Genomic DNA, 16,376 nt, shown 5'->3' on the forward strand with positions numbered 1-16,376 from the left:
AGAACAGCTAATGGAATAAAGAAATCACTCCATATGGCTCTTATTTGCTAGAATCTTCACCCCTTTTGTATTATGCTATACTATAGTATAAGTATATTCATTTAGATTCATTTAAACAGTAGGATGTCTGTTTTTCATTTTAATTTCATCAGTGAGTTTCTAATAATTTTCAATTTTAGATTACTGAATTGAAATTTGTATTTAATTAATAATGGGCTAATTTCTTATTAGACTTTTTTTTTAAGTGCATGAAATAAGTGGATTTACCCTGAAAAATTTGGGTTATGTGAAATTCTAATCATAACTACAGAGTAGCATATGAGGTTTAAATAAATGTTTTTTGTTTTATTTTTTATTTTGAGACAAAAGCATGCCAATTTTATTGATGTACAATAATTGAAGAAGATTGGGTTTCACTCAACATTTACAGCCCCAACCTACACTACAACCATGGTAACCATGGTAATCCAATATAAATACATCAGTGGGAGTTTTGGGGGTCATTAATTGTGCGTAACTCCCAAAACAAATCCTTGAAAATGTTTTCCGGACCGCTAGAATTATTTCCATAAAAGGAAGTCACAGTCACAGCGGTCAATAAACGATTCTCTATAGTGAAATACCGTATTAACTCTGGATATTTTGACCTGTTGCAAAGCTTTTCGTAAACTCGTTGACATGATACAAGCTGATCCTAAAATATGACCATATTTAAAATATTGACGACATCGACTAGTAATCAAGGGGTCTGTCACTTAACTCAGATCTTTAAATATCCAGAGTCGTAGGGTGGAGTAGGAACTTCAGTTTTGATTCATTCTCTATAAGAGGAAAAAACCCATTTCTCAATTTAGACAAAGAGTCGTAAGCTACATGGAGATGATGAGCACAGAGGGGGCGAGGGGAAGTGGCCAAGCTGAAGTGACCCGGACCGTTGGAAAGGAAAAGTGGGATTGGAGCAGTGAGTGACGTTATCTGGTGGAGAGAAAGAGAGGGAGGGAGAAAGAGGCGGACGCTGGACTCCATTAGCTTCAACCCCTAGGAGGTAGTTTGCGGGACTTGGACCAATTCTTTGGAAATTTTCTCCATGGTAGAATTGAATACATGATTTAAAAAGGAAAGCAGTTCAATCATTGCAACGTTGGAAGTTTAAGTGGCACTTTTGGATTTGGTTTACTTTACTTGTGAAGGTGAGTGAACGCTATTATAATTTCGTCGTTCTCAAAACGCAGTCCCTCTTTACTTAGCTTTTTGCGCGTTCTGCGTTCAGACTGAAGATGTAATTGTGTTGCGTTGATTTTCTTTCTAAAAAAAACATATCATTTCATTGTTCATTAGACATTTGTTCTATGCAACTTTTATCCTTTGTTTCTGTACAAGACGGTAAACACATGTACCCTAGCAGTTGACCTGAGAGTTTTCAATCTGAGGTCTATGCGAAGCAGGGCTGCTTACGTAATCAGCCAGAGTCTATTTCTTACCGTCGCTTTTCCCGTTAGATAGTAGAGGCCTCGCAGGTGAACCGCTCCGATAAAGGCGCAGCAGGTTTATGCTACCATATTCATTTATTATCACCTTTTTGTTGTTTTATTTTCGATTCACATCTTAGTTTAGCCTGGTCGATTTTCGTACAAAAGCTCAGATGAGTTAATCATACACCTATGGCTTCCATTCACTACCAACATGTTTTAGATTGATATGTTTTAGTTCTGAACATCCTCATTTTTCAAGATTTACAAACTAAAAGCTCGAGTAGTATCTCGTACTGAAATGTTTTACGATCTTTTTTTTTTCAACGGTATTCAATAGTGTTACTGCTCTTTTGGTTAGTTGTTAAAACTCTTTGCTAGGTAAATGACCCAAAGAGCTTTGACAGCTGTCTCATGAAGCATCCCGCCGTCGCCGTTACTGATTGCGGTGTTTTTTAGGGATGGCGCTGGACGGTATACGGATGCCCGATGGCTGCTACGCTGACGGGACGTGGGAACTGAAGATGCACGTCACTGACCTCAACAGGGACGTTTCTTTGAGAGTTACCGGAGAAATTCATATCGGCGGAGTCATGCTGAAGCTTGTTGAGAAACTTGGTAAGCGCTTGTGTCCCTGCAAATTACTCTTAGCTAACGGTCACTATCGAGCTCATTCCACTGAAGGTCAGTCTTCAGGAGCGGCTAGTCTGGGGCTCAGAGCACAGGTTGATCAGCATGAAACAGCAATTCACATCACGGCAGTCTTAGTTTACAGTTCAGCAGTGAATGCAGACACACAAAGAAGGGTATAAAGCTTCTCGAAAATTCTACATGGTGGCTTGTTTTCCTAAGTGATGTTACTTGTCATTGTAATTTTGTATGAGTGAAGCGTAAGTTTATTGACGAATAGTGAGACCTTTGCTTGATCGATAAATCAGTCTGACTGAGGCCCTTGTAGATGCTCCACATCAGTTGTACTGCAAGTTGGCGTGCTCATCTCGTTATTTTGTGCCCTTTATGAATAAAACTGATGATTAATTGTAGGCTTTGTTCATTATTGTCCTCTAGCGAAGTCTGTGTTGGAACACAGAAATCTTGGGCCCATAGCTGGAATGTTAAATGGATATCGTTTTGATAATCCTGTCTAACCAGTTCGTAGGATGCTGTAAAAAAGAACGACAGAAAAGAAACAAGCAGACCAGACTGCCCACATGGCCTACATTTTGCAGTAGCAATCCAGTATTGGTGTTTCAGAAATGCTTTGGGGAAATGCTGAATGTGTGTGCATTTTCTGTGATGTGGTGGCTACATATTTTTAAAAGCACTGTGGTTTGACTGGCTTTCACCTGTGACCTCTACCTGTCCTCTCTGATCAGTGAAGCAAACTTGGGTTAAGCAAAATTGTAATCAGTCCATAGTTTAGCATGTAGTATACTCGTGAGCATGCCCTCTGTACTTGTCTAGTCAACCACAGGTTATTGAACTGGCACGCAACACCCAGTAAACATTTGAGGACTCGGCAGTGTTTGTATGAGAGTGGTACTGGGCTACAACCCCTGGCAATGATTAACCCCTAGCAGGAAGACCTCATGTGCACCATTGAGGGTACATGAATGTGAGAACACCTAAGCCATATTCTACATGCTCCGAAGCTCCTATGCTCGGCGTCAAACCTGTTTTTTCACTTAGAAAAAATGCATGGCGAGGCTATGGTCACCATGTCGTCACTCTGTTGGCGTGACGCGTTCAATGTCAAACCGTGATGCATTCTTGTCCTGTGTCATATCTCAGCTGTGGATGTTGGTAAAGAGCATTCGCAAGTGGAGGATTTTGGATGAAGCTGGTGCCTTTTTTTTCCCCTGACATAATGGTTTGCACCTTGCAACATTTACAGAAATGTAGAAATTAGTGTTGCATGTGTATGAATCAAATGCAAATGTTGAAAATATGTCGGCAAAGACATTGCATAAGAGCATTTATTGTCCCAGGGCTCTTTTGATTTGGTAGGCTTGTGGTGGAGAGTCGGGTCACAGAATCTTTCAGCCATTGACCTTGTTTTAATCTCTGCCTTCACCCTCTGTGACATTGTTGCTTATACAAGCACAAGCACCTTTGAATTGTCCTCATGTGAATGCTATCACATGTTCTTATGAACACTGTGATTGGTGGGCAGAGGTCAGATGACTCTCTTTTGTCGTGGGTTCCTTGTTGCTTATTGGTACTCATTTGAGAAGTTCGTCCAGCGGGTCAGTCTTTGAAGAGACTCGTGTAGATGCACACGCTCCCTGCCAGTTGTGGTGTGTCCTCTCCCACTGACATGCTCGGCTTGTCTTTTAAGTCAGTGAAGGGCTTTGCTAGGTCACCCTGCAACCCTGTTGCACTACTTTGCTTTTTTCACATTGTAGATAAGATAAGATAAAAAATGTTTGTGTGTGTGTGTGTGGTATAAAATAGAAAACGTGCTTGTGTTCCTCTGCACGGATGTGATCTCTCAGATTTGGTACTAGTGTATCCCTCAGTGTCTAGTTTAATTAATTTAAACATGACTGGCAGCAAAATGGCTTATTGATTAGGGTGGCTGTTTCCGCCAGATCTTTTCAGGAGAGCATTATTTAAGGTTTATTGATCAGGAATGCTGGCCACATGAAGTACCACATGAAGCTGAAACATTCCAATTTTGCTGTATAAGCTGTGATCAGTCCTATCTTTCATATGGAGTCTATTGCATGACTATGGCTTCTCTTTAATAACTTTTCTTTGAGGCAGGATTGTCTCGCTATTGAACTCCGTTTTCCTGATAGCATTGTTAAATGAAACTTGGACATTTTGTAAAGATTCTGTGAGCGCTCAGTATGAATGAGAAATCCTGTCTGAAACGGGGTGCCTTTAGAACTTGTCTGTCATTGAGCAGACGCTGCCCCCGCTTGTCAGATGGAGAATATAGTGCAGAATTGTCCTCTTTAAGACTGATTAGGATGGGAAAGGGAACCTCCTCTCTCATAACAGAGATAACATCAGAGGGTGGGCAAAGAAAGGAGGCATCTTTTGGAGTGTGCTTTACGAGGCATTTGCCATTGGGTCAACGCCATTTGCTACAAATGTTTGCCAAACTTTCATCAGACAATAAAATGAATAGAGTCGTGGCAGGTTAATCCGTTAGCCTTCTATTTGTGATGTGTCGAACTATACAGAAGGTTGTTGGGAAAGGGGTTTGAGGGGATTGGGGTCATGTGTGCTGGGCCCCAATTGTGTGACGTGAGATGCTCTAACAGAATTCCATAAAAGTCTTCTGCTGAAGAAGGAAATGACTTCCCAGGTTTGGCATGTTCCCTGGACACTGCCGTCATCACGGTATTTTCTGCTGCCTGCTTCAGCTCTCTGCTTCTCTCCAGCTTTTGGCTTACCGTGAATTACTCCTTTTTTAGACCTGAGTGCTATTTTTCCACTATTTTTTTTTCTTTCTATTTCTGCTATTTTTTGTCATTGTTTCCTCTAAAAATGAGGAGACATATCATCATCATCATCATCATCTAGTCTTATGAGGAAGCATTGCATACCTGAAGACCAGACAAAACAAATTAAGTGACTTATAAAGACACACCCCCACCCCCACTGACAAACTTAGCCTCAGTGTGTAATTCTCCATTTGTGCAAGCAACTCTGCTTTCTTCCTCCCAAGTGTTGGAGAGAGGTGAAGATGGCCCACCATACACAATGGAGCAGGGGCTTTCAAGGAAATGGGCGCCATTTAACACAGGATGCATCGGTTCCTGTGTAGTTTGTTGGGTTTTTTTGTTTTTTGTTTTTTCATCATGTTTTAGGGGTTTTTTGGAGCCTGTAAGTTTTCCCAGAATTCCTTATGCTTGTTTTATTTTCTGCTAGTAGGAAAGATTTTTGCCAGATACACTTGCTCATATTGTTCTATTGATTTACTATTTTAATTTATACTTGGGCCATGCGTTTCCTCTTTCATCTTCGTGCTGCCAACGTTCTGCTTCTGTAAGCTGATGTATATGGCCAGGGGATACTGCTGTGTCCCCAGGTTCTCTAATCTATTACAGAGGAAGTAGTTAGGTTAAGTAACAGCCCTTCCCAGTGCATTGCTTTCCTGTTGCCTTGATCAAATCCGGCCGTGATACTTTGTGTTTTGTTTTCCTGTTGGTCCAGTTGTTTCACTTGGCCTGATCCCCTCTCCTAGCAAAAACAAAATCACATGGCTCCTCTTTCACATGTTATTAGAAATTGGGTTTTGGTTGACAGTTCATGAGCTCCTACATTGCAGAGCTTTAGATTCCTAAAATGTCTGAGATTTCTTGGACTTAAAGCCTCATTCTCTGATTAATGGCCTTTTCTCCCTCTTCATTTTTGAAGGTTGAGGCTGGAATATGCTAAAACTTCTGAATACGAAGTAAAACAAGATTCCTTCTAGAATCTTTTATTCCAAAAATAGAAAGATAAAAGCATCCACCGCAATGGAGAAATCTTAACTTGATGTTTGATAAGGGATTTTAAGATTGCCTATAAAGGGTACATCCTATCACATCCTCCATCGAGGCAACTTCTGGACTTTCCTGTTGGAAGTCTCCACCCAGAATAAAACTGTCTGCCCCTCTATTTCACTAAGCAAGGCAGCTCGATGTTGAATGTCTTGACATTGGAAGCTTCCTGATGAAAATCATAACTCTGAGACCAATCAGGGAGGCCGGATATGGTTGGTAGACCTCATCTGTTCCGCATTTTAGGCCTGTGGGACCTCTCTGGCATTGGTTTGTGTCCTTGAGATGCTGGGTAATACAATTATAAGATTTTAAGTCTAGCAGATAATTGTATAAAGCTGGAAAATGGGGATAGATGCACTTTTTGTTCCCTAATTAAAATATTAGGATATAACAATGTTCTTAAGAAGAAAAACTTATCTTATTGCCTCAGCCCCCAACCCATTTCTGACTGAGATTTTGCACTGTAAAAATAATGCATTCAAAAAATGATTATTAACCTGAAAGGGGTACATTTTGTAGAGATGCATAGACTTTAACATGCTGTGAATTATACATTTAACATAGTTGATGGCTATAATTTGAGCAATAGGTTGATTCGAAAGCTTAAAACTGAAAACGTGTGATGTTTTGTTCCTGTGTTCACCAGCACACCCAAACAACTGCTGACGGGTATTTGGGAAAGCCATGCCGCCTCAACTGGTTTTGGAATGGTGGGTTCTCCTGGGTCCAGCTGTACCCCATTCTGATCCTCAGGCTCCAGAGTGTAAGCTCGGGGCTTGTGGCGTAGCGCCAGAGAGGAGCTTTGAGCTTGTTTGAAAAGGTGATGCATTTCTTGCTGTTGTGTGGGGTTTCTGCTTCCCCTCCTGGTCTGGTTGATGGGATCTATGCATTTGTCCTCAGGGAGTTTTGAGTGTCTGAAAATGATATTAGAGGCACAGTTATTGATCAGGGCTGCTCACTGGGTGACCGTGACCCTCAGTGAATAGTACATCACACGGCACTGAGGAAGGCATGAAGAAGGGGCTCGGGTTCATTTGAGTCATAGTACTGTGGTTCTCAGACTGCAACATTGTGGAGGTTATGGTGCACTCAGGATTAACATTTGATTGATTTGGCATCTGCTGGATCATGATTCATGTAAAGATGCAGTTTACATTGTTTCTCAGTCAAACTGGCTGTTGGTGGTGAGCTGAAAACAGAACACCAAAGTATATTGTGGGAGTTGTATAATACCTTGTGACCAGTCTGATTATAGCTCTCAGCAAGAACCTAACTTTGTTACTAAAGACTAAACATGTAGGAAGACCCGATCTGCTATGCTGGCGTGTCCAGTGGAGTTAGTCTCTTAGGAGAATTCCATTTGAATTGTAACTAGAAAATTTTACCGAGTCATCATTTTTGGGTATGTTTTTTTTGTCATTTATTTCAGTTTTTGCATATCTAATTAGTAGACTTAGTAGGTGATTTTGACATTTTATTTTTAAAATGTATCAATAGGTTTTTTTTTTTTTTTTACGTCAGAGTGGCTTATATTAGCATTTTGTTTTGTTTCTTTAGAAGAAACTCATTGGCTTGGTAAATTTATATTGCTGCTGTGAAAATACAAAATATACCAATGGATGTGATTGTAGTAACACGCAAATACTACTTGGTAAGATTTACTCCACCTTTATGATCAGAGCCCCCAAAGTGATGTGGTGTCAAAATGGAAATGTACTTGCCTAATACTGTAATTGGTATCATGCATATTTTTCTTTTCGCTGATTATGTAAAATGAAGCCCATTTTTCATGCTTATTTAGCATTCTTTCTCTTGCCTGTGTATATTGCAGTGCCACTGATGTAATCTCTCCTGTTGCGTGACACAGACCACAAGACTCTAGATGTCTATCAGCATACTGATTCTACATCTACTGTGCTTCATGCATGCCTAATTGTCTGACAGCACAAAATGCATTGTCACATTGTTTTCCTGGCCCTTGCCCCAAAGAGATAATGGCTGTCATATGCAGTATGCTTATTCATAGAGACAGCACAGGGAATACTATCTATTTTATCTGTTCAGGATGTGTTGGTCTTTGTCTTCCATTGAAATATAACACACGCAGCACTACCTCTAGAGTGTGTGAGTAGTTGCCAGGGAAACACAAGTGCCCAGAGTGACTAACCTTTAGCCAATTTTATCAGCTGATGCAAACCATTAGCCCTTCCCACCGTGTGCGCCTGCGTGTGTGTGATTCCATTATACTTGAACGTGTAACAGAACAGTAATGACTGAGAGAATGGGGAACATCACAGGATGAATGGATCCTGCACTCCTGGGTATTTCAGCCTTAATCTAAACCTGCTTGACATATTTGCCATTGATCTGCCTTTATAAGTAGCTCAGTTCGATGCCTGTTCCAGGCAAAACTGCCTGCGTTTGAGAACTTGTCTGTACTAAAGTGCATCAGCGGTGCTTTCAATCGATCCCCTCATGGTGTATCAATAATCAGTGTTTGTTGTTGATTTTGTACCTGCTATCTGAGAGATTTTGGCTACTTTTCAATACATCAAACACTTAGCTCTACCCTGTACATAGATGGGACCCTTGAAATGGTCTGCTGCACAAAGAACTCTTTCAAGCCACCATTAGCAGTAGGTAATGTTGCGCATGCACCCCATTAGTACGGGATGTGTGTGCTGTTTCTCGGTGCATCGTCGTGCCCCCCTCCCCCAATGCCTGGCTTGCTTTAGGATGTCTGTTCCACTCTAGACATTTTGGAAATGTATTTTTCAGAATATTTCACTCATAATCTGTATAAGCAGAATCTGATGCTCCTCTAATGCTTCAGGTCTCAGCAACAATCTCTTGTGTGTATACACTAATTTAAAGCCCTCTGCGTATGTGGAAAACCACACTGTTTCTGCAGTGCTGTCTGCCTTTAAATTGGTACGTTTTTTATTAATTTATTTTTTAATGAGGAATATGCACAGTGCCTATCTTTATTAGTTAAATGTGTAAGACCCACTGTAGGGGAACTGTGCTGTGCTTTGACAGTCGAACACACAGATGAGTCATTAGTGGAGAGGCGGAGGAGGATGGACCAGTTTGCCCGTGCGCCTGCAGAGGTCATAAAACATCTAGCTGCAGCTCTGCATTCTACACACCCAATTACTTAACCCTGCTTTCATTGATCTACAGCATTACGTCATGCCCTGGCAGCCTGTATTTTTAGCTGGGACACACCACTGGCCTGCAACAGATCAGATTACCAGGTTTTCTTCAGGCTTGTTGATTGATGACGGTTGGGTCGTCCCCCTCCGCGTCCGTCGTAGTGTTGTCAGGAAGGGAACTGGAAGTGGAGAGCCATGGGGAATATGCCAGGGGCTGTGGGCACGTGTGCGTGCGAGGTTATTCATGCAGTATAGCTGAGCACACTGATCAAGACTAGAATTTAAATGATGCTGCCAAGAGCAATTGATGGAGTGTCTTTCTTTCCTAGCTCCAGTTATAGTAGCACATCACTTTAGGGTGTACTCTTTTTTTCATGCCATGTAGAGATGAGGCAGCTCCACCCATACCACAGACATGCATGCACGTGCCCAGTCTTATGCAATCTTAGGATCCCTACAGCACACAAGTGATCAGTGAGTGATCAAGACTTTAATTTTCTTTGAAGGTGCTGTTATCTGAGTAATGGTGATTTCATTAAGTGAACGCCTTAGATGTTATGCAGCTGCTTTAAACAAAAGAGATTGTTTTGTTAACCTGAGCTGAACATGTTGGATAGGGACCCACTTTGCTCACAATACAAGAGTGCAAAGCTCCCATCATGGAAGTGCGTAAATGAAGTATTCTCTGTAGTGGAGTTTGTGGCAATAGGTGAGTAAGTATGCTTTCAGTGGCTGCTGGGATCTGAGGCCTGTAGCACCAGTGCAGGTATTCATACAGTGTGGGGAAGTTGCTCACACACACCTTATATACCACATTCAGCTATTGCCAAAAAACTGCCCACTATAGGAATACTGTTATCTTTTATTATATAAGCTGAAAGTAGATTTTTATCTTTAGTGTTTAAAAAGCTGGAAATTAACTAAAAAATCATGATGGCTAGGCAAAGTCAGTGCAGATGTTCTCTTGGAAAGTTCCTCTTTTGCAGACTGGAGGATTTCCCCTAAGGCTTCTGCATGGTATGACTGACATAAGCAGTAGTCACTTTTAGAGGATGACTCCATTAAGCTGTGGTGATGGCTGGTGTGAACCCTGCATCACCCGACTGCTGCACCCACATACTGAGCTTCTATAGCTAGAATGTTTCAGTGCCACCATGCCTCTGAATTGGCCAGTGGAGTCATGGGGTCACAGCACTTAAGAACTGGTGGTTGGAACTTCTAAAGATCACAGAGAACACAACCTAGCCACTCATTGCTCTTTCTGCCTTCACCAGGCGTGACGCGTTCTATATGCTCATTTTCCAGTTTGTTTCAGAGGTGACTTTAACCTTTAACCGATTTTTCCTAAGGACTCAGCTATATGCGGTAATTGCCACCACTTCAGCGTTAGGAGGTCTAGAGATGCATGCAGCTTTTGCCACCACAGACTGTAGCTATAGAGCAGAAGAAGCTTTAGCTTAAATGGAAACAATGTGGTTTAGTGAGGTCCGTGTCTGAAGGTTGCAGTGCCAGCAGTGTGGTAGAGAAACTCTGAGTCAGTAGCTGCTAGAGTGGAGAGCAGTGAAGCGGAGGGGGGTTTAGGGAGAAGCACTTAGGGAAAGACGCAGGCCAGAAGAGATACTGGACACTGCTGAGGTTCGTGTTCGTCGCTCTGTGTGCATGAAATGGTGGCGGAATGCTGACGTCAGCGCCTGAGCGGGAACATCCACTACTTCGGGCATGTATCAGGTTTACCGCACTGCCAGTTTTGTCTGTTAATTCTGAAGGGTTATTCATTTTAGTGATTCATTGGCCTGTTTGTTTCCAGATGTCTCTACACTATCCGGCATGATGTTCGAATCAGTCTGTGTAGTTCTCCATTTATTGTTTTTAATAAACACGAGAGGGTTGGGCTTATTACAGTGAAAATTTGTATTATCCATCCACAAACTACCCCATTACTCAGTCACTTAGAAGTGTGGCGGAAGGCGTCTGACTTCTCCCCTTGAAGAGCCCTCAGTGTTAAGGCCCTGTGCAGACTTAGCTTGGCCTGCAGGGAGCAGGAAGGCCAGCTTTCTCTGAGGCCCGCTAATCCCTGTGGATTTGGGCTTTCCTCAGAGGTTGTGCAGTGGTTGCTATGCCACTCTTGTAAGCAGCCCTGCTCTGCCATTGTCAGCCTTCAGTGGCAGGGAGACAAACAGGTTTTGGGTGCAAGGTCTCCACTTACAGAGACTACAGTTGGCCTCCGGAACAAACGCAAAGGCTTGAACCTGATCTCCTCGCTGCGTGACGCAAGCGACATCTCTCTTCTGCTCCCCCGGCCCCTGTGCTTGCTGTGGCCTCTCTGCTCAAGCTCACCTGTAAATGCATCCCCTGCTGCAGAGACACTGCTAAAGTACCCACAACCAGGTAGTGTCGCCCTGGCATTGTTAAAACTATGGCTCTTTCTGCTTTCCAAATGGCATATTTAGTTTAGTCGTTAATCAGTCTCTCTCGTTCTATCTCACTCGTTATCAGTATTTACCTCCCCTTGCCCTCAACAGTCTGAATTTACCACACCGTTTCATCTGACCGCTTCTTTTTCCTAGTCTTTGGTCAGCTGCTCTGCTGGGTTCCTCTCATCAGCTTTTTCGTGTGTGTGTGTGTGTGTAGATGTGAAGAAAGACTGGTCGGACCACGCGTTGTGGTGGGAGAAGAAGAAGACATGGCTGCTGAAGACTCACTGGACGCTGGATAAGTACGGCATCCAGGCAGACGCCCGCCTGCTCTTCACGCCACAGCACAAGCTGCTGCGTCTGCAGCTGCCCAACATGAAGCACATGAAGGTCAAGGTGAACTTCTCCGACCGTGTCTTCAAGGCAGTGTCTGACATCTGCAAAACTTTCAGTAAGTGCACCTTGCTATCTTCCCAAGCAGAAATGGCATTTCATGGAGGCCTTATATTCTGCACGTTAACGACCTCAGTGTATGTGTGTGTGTGTGGTGGTGTTTATTTCCCTTCTTTTCTTCAAACCTTTCGCTTTTTTTTGTCTGACGGCCTCGAGGCTGTCATGGGCTGTGTTCCTTTGTGGTCCCGCATCAGTTTCAAAGATTTGGCCTCACATGTTAGCCATTTGGAAGACTGCATAAAATGGCTTCAAATCCTATTTCACAAACAGTGCTTGCTTATCAATACAGCAGACTAATAGTTTCTTATACCATGTCCATATTTAGCTCACAAGACTCTGACCCTTTCAGTTAGAAGTTAAAATCACTGTTAAATTTAGCTAAATTCATCTGACTGTATAAGGGATCTGGACATGCTGAAATTTTTGGTATAGGGTCTTCTTATTGCTCCAGTAGATCCCATAGATTTAGCTTGTTGTTGTTTTGCTATTGTTGTTGTTGTTGTTGTTGTTGTTGTTGTTTTTTGTTTGTTTTTTAATTAAAAAAATCTTTTAATGTTTCTTACTTTCTGTGCCACCTGAACACACTTTGTGCATTTTGTCTAAAGCTTGGTTGTACATGTCATTTACCCCACCTTAAAGTATCTGTGGAGCTCTTTATGATAAGAGAAACTAACAATCTTAGGTGGTAAACTTCTGATACAATACAGTGGACTTTTCTGTTTGTTACTAGACAAACCTGGGCCAGGAAAAATAGCCATGCCCTTCTCCAAGTTTGGCATGCTTCTGCCTCTGCCATAATAAATCTATTTTCACCCCAGAGTAATTCAGGTCATATCCCTCTTGGCTGACTTGCGCATGCCTGAGTGACGTATGGTAACTTACGGTGGCTGGAAAGTCGTTTGGATATCTGCGTTCTGCTTTTTAAAGTGTTAGGAATCTTGCCTTTCATTCCTCTTCTCACCTAATTTGCCTAAGATCCACCAGTTTTACTGATCCTTCTTTTTTTCGAGATTGACAGAAGCACTTGTGCTCTATTACTCTCTGCCTGGAAGGCATTTTTCCATGAGCTCAGCACAACTCCTGGTTTGATGATTTGCTGGGCTTTCTCCTAATGCTCGGCGCGTCTCGCAGCGTTAGGAACTGGATGGGACAGGAAGTTTACAGTCGGCCAACTGGCCTCAGCTGCAGACAGACAGAGTGCTGGATTCTCCCTGCAGCTGCGTGTGAGACTGAGACAATGACCATTCAGTCAGCTCTCGCAGGCCTGCCCGACCCAGTAATTGATTCACTTGAGAAAGAGAAAATCCCAGTTGCGTATGCAGTAGCAGTTTCTCAGTGCTCTGGGTTCACTCCCCCAGTGCAATGGCTAATGGTGGACTTGCACGTTTGGACACTAGCTGGGCCCAGTGTGGATGTACTGCCACCATGTACCATGCTCTCAGTCCAGCTGTTCCAACTTGTCTCTCTCAAAGTCCGTGCATGTCTTAGTTACAGGTACCGATTTGTACCTTTTGAATTGCAGGTCTGCAGAGAAGCAAGCATGAATGCTGCCTGCTAGCGCTTCACTAGCAATTTACAGCATTGCAACAATTAGTTTTCAAGTGTCCATACTCAGTTTGGCTGAAGGAAGCAAGTGTACAAACCTTTAAGCAAGACGTCACTCATTCAGGGACGGTATGCAAAAAAGCATTAGGTAGCAATGAGCTTTAAGTGCATTCTTGTAATCGCCAATAGTCCTCTTTCACAGCTTAACTCCAGTGAGTGCTGGCTCTAAGGCCAGTCTGTTTAACTTTCTGCTTCTGTCCTTCCACTCAGCCAACAAATGGCCCCTTCTGTGAAATGTCACAGAAAGCCCAGTGAAGTGGTGAGGGTTTAGAAGCAGGACCTTTTGTCATGGTTCCAATGTACTATGGTCACACACAGACAACAAGAGAGCTTAAAATGATAGTTACATGTTTTTAGATGTAACTTTTAGATGTTAAATCTTAAATCTTAAATGTTAATGCAAATGTAGAAATTATGAAAACACGTACACATCTCCTGTGATGGTGTGAGTTTTTCATGGAAAAAGGTGATAACATTAAAAGGCACAGGAACCTCTACCAGGAGCAAAAATGCATCTTAAAATGGTGAATTTGGTCACTCACCATATTGTGCAAGTATACAAAATATATTTGCAACTATTATTGTTTGGAAAACTCTACAGCAAATACTAAGGCTGATTTTATTCTGTCTAAATGTGTAGAGATGTTTAAAAGATATCAGCTAAAAATGAGTGTCAAGCTATTTCTTTTATTTTTGTACATTTGGCACGCCGTATAATACAGCTATGAACAAGCATCTTTGTCACAGTGAGCCTGATGAGCATGCTCCAGAGCTCTAATGAACCTCAAACAAAAGACAAGACCTATTAAATGGTTTTTATGCTAAACTGTTTCTCCACAATTGGATATTGTCTTCTTAATTCTAAAGAGAGTGTATTAATTAATTGTGACTAGAAGTGCCTCCATTTGCTGTGGTTCTGGTGAAGTCTGTGGTTCTGGGAGCATGCTTGGGGCAGGGGGTGCTGGTCTTCAGCCCTGCTGCTTCTCTGAGCCAACGGAGCGGGTCCCCTGCGGTCTGCCGCTGCCTCTGTGCTTGCTGAGGAGACCGCGTGTGGGGGATGCCTGCAGCGACTCTGGCTTTACTGGGCAGAGCCGAGGGGCCTCAAACACAGCAGCACAGCTGCTCTTGCAGGCCTGCTGCAAGGCGATCTAGCTAGTCAGATGTCCAGCCTCAATGTCATGTCCAGGTCCAGTGCAGTCCTGCATCTAGATGTTAGTGTAGGTCTTTAAATCGTATAGCCGTGGAGTAAAGTCCCCGGGCCTAGCTGACATCTTTTAGCGCTGTTTGGAGTAAGCAGTCAAATGTTGTGAGGCTCGACAGGCTCTCCTATATGATATCAGCCAGACCACAAACCTTCCCGTTCACTCAGTGATTTTACTGAGCTGCGTTTTCAGGCCTCGGACTGATTCACTGATTCGCAACGTAATGTTGTAAAGTGAAATGCAAATTATAAGTCAAAAACAAGTCTGTAATGCCCAGAACAGCGAATAACTGACAATGAGTGGTGAACTAGCGCAGTTTATTTTAAAACGACTGAAAGAATAGTCTTAAATTAGCTGGGACTTCCATTAAGACCCCATTAAGGACTTCAAATGGAAAACGTAACTGACATGATGTTAATATCATTTAACAGAGAAGTTGATCAATATATCATTGACTAATTAAATGAACTAATTATTTTAAATAATTGATCTAGCTTTCTGAATAATTATTTAGTAGAATGTCTAGTCAGTACTGGGTCAATGCAAATGACCAGGATTTTTATGGCTGTCTTGAGTCTACAAATCTCTTTAAAACATTTAACTGATTTTGGATACCTTGCTGCCAGAACATTTCACATGGTACAGACAGTCCAGCCTTTGAGTCCTGACCTGGAAAAGGGTGTTGTTTTGTTGGTTGTATACTTTCAAATCCAGTGATTGTACTTGCTTTGGAGCTGTTGTGTATCCCCGCTGTGCTAACAGGTGCTGTATTGTCTTGGAAGGCTGTGTTACAGCCTGCATGCTTCTCATTTCTGTAGCTTTTTCTCTCCCCTTTTATGTGGTAGATGTACAGAATTATCATTTAGCCCCTCATCTGTCAGAAGGGTGGGGAGAGCTACTCCCTTTAAGATGGCTGCTGCTCCCACCAGCTCCGTGCACTCTGGCAGTAGAGTTCGGCACACTCTCAGCTTCACTAAGCTTCGTTTTCTGACTCTGGGGTTTTGTCCTCCTGTTTGTAAGTGCAAGGGGCAGTGGTTCTATGTTTGAAGGGCAACAAATGAGCCAGTTGAGGACTCATTCGCTGTGTTCACATGCAAAATTCTACAGCTTAAACTTTTTCATACTGTTCCTCATTCAGCCTGTGACAGCAGAGATCTGCTGCTCATCTGCATGCATGAGAGAGAGAGAGAGAGAGAGAGAGAGAGAGAGAGAGAGAGAGAGAGAGAGAGAGAGAGAGAGAGAGAGAGAGAGAGAGAGAGAGAGAGAGAGAGAGAGAGAGAGAGAGAGAGAGAGAGAGAGAGAGAGAGAGAGAGAGCGCTACCAACCATCTGGTAGTTCTTAAAAGCTCTGGAATGCTTTTGCTGTAGTAACAAACTAAACAAGCAGTTCTCGCTAAGCCAAGATTCCCCCCACCCCCAGTATACCCCCGACGCACGTGCGTGCACGCCAGTGGAAAGGGAGTGGGGTGCAGGCTGTTCTGAACCAGTGTCTTAATACAGACTAATGAGGTCTTCTCAAGACACCAGGCAGCAATGAATAAAACTTCCAAATGTTTCTGTGTAGACAAATATGCGCAGAC

At 42.7% G+C, this 16,376-nt stretch overlaps 1 protein-coding gene across 4 annotated transcripts in view; it reads left to right on the forward strand.

The window, feature by feature from the left end:
• The first annotated feature begins 984 nt into the window (after positions 1-984).
• fermt2 (fermitin family member 2) overlaps positions 985-16,376 on the forward strand; it is a 31,380-nt gene continuing 15,988 nt past the window's right edge. For all 4 annotated transcript variants that reach the window (XM_027002402.2, XM_027002403.2, XM_027002404.2 and 1 more), the window contains exons 1-3: positions 985-1,190; positions 1,929-2,087; positions 11,755-11,988. In XM_027002402.2, coding sequence (XP_026858203.1) covers positions 1,931-2,087; positions 11,755-11,988 — 391 coding nt within the window. In that variant the 5' untranslated portion in view covers positions 985-1,190; positions 1,929-1,930. The remainder of the gene's footprint in view (positions 1,191-1,928; positions 2,088-11,754; positions 11,989-16,376) is intronic.

Source organism: Electrophorus electricus, chromosome 13 (genome assembly GCF_013358815.1).
Source record: "Electrophorus electricus isolate fEleEle1 chromosome 13, fEleEle1.pri, whole genome shotgun sequence".
NCBI lineage: Eukaryota > Metazoa > Chordata > Actinopteri > Gymnotiformes > Gymnotidae > Electrophorus > Electrophorus electricus.